The following is a 5,185-nucleotide window of genomic DNA, read 5'->3' as shown; positions in this document are numbered from 1 at the left end:
AGTCAAAAAGGAGCAATGAGGAAGCCAGAGTTGATTCCCCATTCTATGAGTCAGCATCGAACAGAAAGGATGCGGTTGATTCGACTGTGGTATTTTACGCGAGAATGGATTACTAATTCTTCTTAGGATTTTGGATAAAGTGGAAATATAACAATCATGGCTTCGTTGTTGATGAAGCCGGAGCTTCAGTCTCAAGGTAAAATGTTTTTCTGCTTTATTGTTTACATTTTTCGGAGCCGTTGGAGGCCGCAGTGTAGGCCTAACTCATGAAATTTAGCAGTTAGCACCTCTAATAGAGGGCCCGGGGTTGGCATAAAGGAGGGTGTATTATAATTCTAGATACCGGCTACCGGCTTCTATCAAAAAGAGTGTAAATTTGCGTAATGAGTAAGTTACTTTGATATTTACACAATTTATACTCCTTATTAATAATGAAAAGTAAGTCAAATATTATGAACTCGAGTAACTTCGAGTCTTCGTCTTCGAACATTACTCATTACATACAACAATTTGAATTGAATTAGCCTGATTTTTCATGACATGCCTAACCTAATAATTATCTAATAGATCTAATCTATATATAGTATATATCTAGATCTAGAATCTATGTCTTTAGTCTATAGGCATGCCTTAGAATAAGACCCCACGATTTATATTATATTCATTACAGACAGTATGTATAGAAAAATCCCCCCCCCTCACCTTTTCACCCCATGATAAATGATTAATGTGTACACTACTTTTACTATGTCTACAAACATGACTTACACACACACACATACACGCGTGCCCACTCACAAAGACACACACACACTCACACACACACACACACACACACACACACACACACACACACACACATACACACACACAGTGGCACACTCACATGCAATCTTTTGTAATACAATGATGGCCCAATCATACCCAATGCTCATAAAGTTACTAACGAAGACTGTTGTAGGCTTATTTATTTAATATGTTGGATACAATAAAGGCCAATACAAAGTCAGTCAGCCAACTAAGTAGACTATGACATGATGAGTGATAAAATAATGAAATTGTGATATGTCATTGTATTGTATGCTCTACAATACATCATTAAATAGTAATTGAGGAGAAAGTATTTCAGTGTGTTCGAAAAACTGAAAAAAGTGAGAAAGTCAGGACTGACTTTGACTTTGAGGCTTTGTCAGTGAAGTTCGAATAGTGAGGTAATCTGCTTGTAAGGAAAGGTTTTCAACTACTTTATTTTGCTCACAATCATTTGTGTGTGTGTATTATTTTAGGATCTAGGCTTGGGCAATGTATAGGCTAATTTGAGGCTTAACATATTTCCAGGTGAACCAATGTCTTCATTGCATGGACTGAGTTCCCTTACGTCCTAATCACCACACTAGAGATGTGAGGTCCCCTTCCTTTGACACCCAATTTAGAAGTTGTGATGGCTTAAATTAAATTGAATTCATGTTTTCTGTCTGCAGGTTGAGCTAATCATAATTAATTAACGCATTTCATTCTCTAAGTTAATGTAGGTAGGCATCCTAAATGAAGGCTAATGAAATAATAAATTTGTCAAGAATTTAAATACAGAAAACTTGGCTATGTATGTTGCCATGAACTCTTTCTGAATCACAGAGACGTCTTTATTCAATGGGCTGAAATGTTCTTTTCACAGTCAATAAACAGGGTATTATACATGACGTGATGTCTTTGGAAGGCTGTGTTGCCTTTCAACTTTCCTTTGCCCATGTGTGATAGTTTATTCACCAGCTGTTCAAGTTCAAAAAGTGTTAAACCATAGACCATCTATATATAGAGAACAATTTCTGTGTTTGAAATGAATTTTCTTTTCAATTCCTTTCAAGCCCTTTTTGAATTCGAATTCAGAATGATTGAGCAGGGAGATATATATGTTTTAAAGCCTAACTTTTTCCTTTATAAACAGGTTCTCTCTGATTTGTTTTCCCCATGTTGTTTTTATAATTAAGTATACATGCAGTTATAAAGAGAATGAATTAATTTTCTGAGGAAACTTTAAGGGTAGTCTGTTAATGATCTGATACTTTTCTCTGGGGCTCCTCAAAAGCAGGCCAATCTTCCATTTGGAAATAGTTTCATCAAAATTTATTAATAATAAATCCTGAGACGGATACTTTGCATGCTCTTGTAATGGCAATCGGTACTTTTAAAATTGTTTTGAAAATAAGTAGCATTATTTTGTCCTGTTCGATTTCCCAGGACTGAAACCCACAGATGGAGTACGGGATATGATCCTCATCAGTAATATTGATGAAAATGGAATCAATACAAATCTCCAAGTCAGGTATCAGAAGAATCTCATATACGTATCCTTTCACTGGCTTTACTATTGAATATTATGTTAAATTTAAAGAGTTTGACCATTTCATACTGTACTTTTCATTGTGTATTGTTTCTGGTACTTGCACTCTCATGTGGTTGTAAATATACGGTAAAAATGTGGTTGTATATATATATGTAAACTCTGAATATTGAATGTGTGTACGTTGTTTGTGTAAAAGACATGATCTGATCACTTTATAAGTTATTCCCCTCTAATCTATTATTTTTTGGGGTGTTTTTTATGGTCTAAACTTCATGGTGATTTATACAAAATGTATAATATTTGTGTCTGTCTCTAGATCTAGATGTGTGTATATATGGTAATCTGTCGGAAAGTCATTCTCTGTCAAGATCATTTAATTCCATCTTGGAGAGGTGTCTCACTATCTGGAGCATTATATCAAGTATTAAGTTGGGTACAGTGTTATAATGTCGTTTCCTTTAAGAGTTGTCATTGAGTTGCTGTTGAAGTTCAGTTTCCCAACTTGGCACATTTTGATGGCTGGCCACTTGGTCCCGGGATATTACCGGATGGGCGAGAAAAAAAAATAGTTGTGGTGAGACCCTCTCGGATTTGAATCATGGATTCTTGAAGGTTTTGTTTTGTAACTGCTAGGCCATAGTAGTCAACTCAAATAAATATCCAAGTAGATCTAGTAAGTAGAATCTGCACACCTTTCATTATAATGATTTGTAGGTCACTGAGAAGAAAAAGGTACGACGTGAAAGAATGTAGGTTAAGAGGATTTGGACTTGGAAGTATCTCTTTTGGGGACGGGAGAGGAAAGAGAAAGGGCGGAAAGAGGGGGGGGGGGGGGCAGGCAGACAAAGAAAAAAATGAGAAAGAGGGGAAAAGAGACGATGGAGTTTAGTATGAGAGGGAGAGAGAGAGGGAGAGAGAGAGAGAGAGAGAGAGAGAGAGAGAGAGAGAGAGAGAGAGAGAGATGTAATAGCCGGATTTAAATCGCTCGTGCTGTTGCGTGTTTTGGTTGTCGTTTATCTACGTGACGCACACTGGGATGTCGGTTTGAGGGATGTATCCATGTAAGTGGGCTTGTAAGTTGTAAGCGCTCGAGGAGGAAATGGTCCTGGGGAAAAGGGGTATCAGTAGGACAAGTTAGGCTAGCATACTATGTCAGTAGGCTACCCTCTCCCTTGTAAATTGTGCCGCTCCGTTTCTTTTGATAATCTTGATCATTTTTTTAAACGCTGATTGTGGTGACAAAACAGAGTTTGAAATATTTGGTAGATCTAACCCTCCTGGCCCCCCCAAAAAACCCAACAACAATAACAACAACAAAAAATTGGATTATGCAATTGACTGCGAGGATTTAAAGAAATTCTTGTTATAACTCCCCTTTTTGTTTGTGAGTCGTGGCGCTTGATTTTATCATGGGACCTCTGATTTAATGCCCACCTGTAACGCCCTTAGTGGGTAGAACATTTTCCAACCCAAGTTCAAGAATGCTGTATCAATGTTGCCCACCCCACTTTCTAAGCATGGTCCCTACTGACCCCTCTGCAGTGCGCCCTAAATTATAGGAACGGTGGGTACGGAACGTGACAAGCTCGTCTTTTCACAGTGTTGTACATTTGATGTACCACTCCTCTTTGGTTACGTTCGCTTATCCTTGAAGATACCTCTGTGATTATCCGAGAACTCGTCCATAGACCGCACCCTTTTAGGTTGAGGGTTCACAACTGTACCCACCACGCACCCGCAGGGGGTGCCAACCTCCTCTGTTGCTGACTCTATTAGGGAAGAACGCACTCTACTAACACTTGGGTCTTCTTCATGGGTGGTATTTTCGTCTTTACTACAAAACTACTTCTTTCTTTCCCGCCGTCTTCTGTCGTTAACCCTACAAGGGGGTCAACAACTGCCATACTTTCGAAATGATACTTTAGTGTGTGTGTAATGGCATTTAAATTTATGACTGCGAGTGTTTGGAGGGCATCATAGGTACTTTGTTGTTTTTTCCCCCCCTCTCTTGCTTTCATCTGTCTGGTTGCCTGTGTAGCTTTCCGCCAGCACTAAATACCTGTCATATATGCCGGCGTGCTTTTCTTTACTCAAAAAAATCAGGCAGCATGTTAATTCTTAAAAATGAAGTGGAATCGGGAACCACTTTGGCTATGATTCAGCACTAATTTCTGTGGTGTGCGGTTAGGCTGTTGTACGCAGAAACATGGGTTAGGTTTCCGAGAGGAAGGTTTTTTTTCTTTCTTAAAAAAAAATTCCCCCCCCTCCCCCAACAACGACAACAACAACAACAAAAATTAACTCCCCCCCCCAAAAAAAAAAAAAAAAAAAAAAAAATCGAGTATCTATGCATGTTTGTTGGGATGGGGATGTTTAGTCGTATCCCTCTCATTGCAGGTTAACCTTGACAGGTAGAGTCGAAGAAGCCCGCTTCTTAATTTTATACAAATTATGTTGCAATAACAATTTACAAATTATGATTAATCAAAGCCTTGCTGTGGTGGAGCGGAAGGAGTGGTCTACTGGGGTTCCCAGTTTGCGGCAGTTCCCAGTTAGCGGCAGAGGTGTGCCCAGAACTCTGCGGAGTTCCGTGGTAGAAATAAAATAATAAAAAACAGAGATTTCGTTCACCGTTCTGCATTCCAGCGCAGTCTGATAGAGCATAAAACTGAGCTGTGAGTGATGGAATCAGACCATGTCAAAGTTTTTTTGGTTCTTTTTTTTGGTGTTGTTGCGTGTTCTGGTTTGGCATGGCGTGGCGTGGCATATATTAGATGTCAGATGAGATTGATATGGGAATTCCGCCGGTGGTGTGTGTGTGTGTGTGTGTGTGTGTGTGTG

The 5,185-nt window shown here is 39.0% G+C and overlaps 1 protein-coding gene across 1 annotated transcript in view; it reads left to right on the top strand.

Moving 5' to 3' along the window:
• Positions 1-5,185, top strand: part of LOC101854044 (myosin-I heavy chain) — a gene marked incomplete at its 3' end in the record, with an annotated part of 70,330 nt that continues 65,145 nt past the window's right edge. Inside the window, 2 exon segments of the mRNA XM_013087430.2 lie at positions 1-196; positions 2,239-2,345. Coding sequence (XP_012942884.2) covers positions 157-196; positions 2,239-2,345 — 147 coding nt within the window.

Source organism: Aplysia californica, unplaced genomic scaffold, assembly GCF_000002075.1.
Source record: "Aplysia californica isolate F4 #8 unplaced genomic scaffold, AplCal3.0 scaffold00587, whole genome shotgun sequence".
Classification (NCBI taxonomy): domain Eukaryota; kingdom Metazoa; phylum Mollusca; class Gastropoda; order Aplysiida; family Aplysiidae; genus Aplysia; species Aplysia californica.
This window is presented reverse-complemented; position numbering and strand designations above follow the sequence as displayed.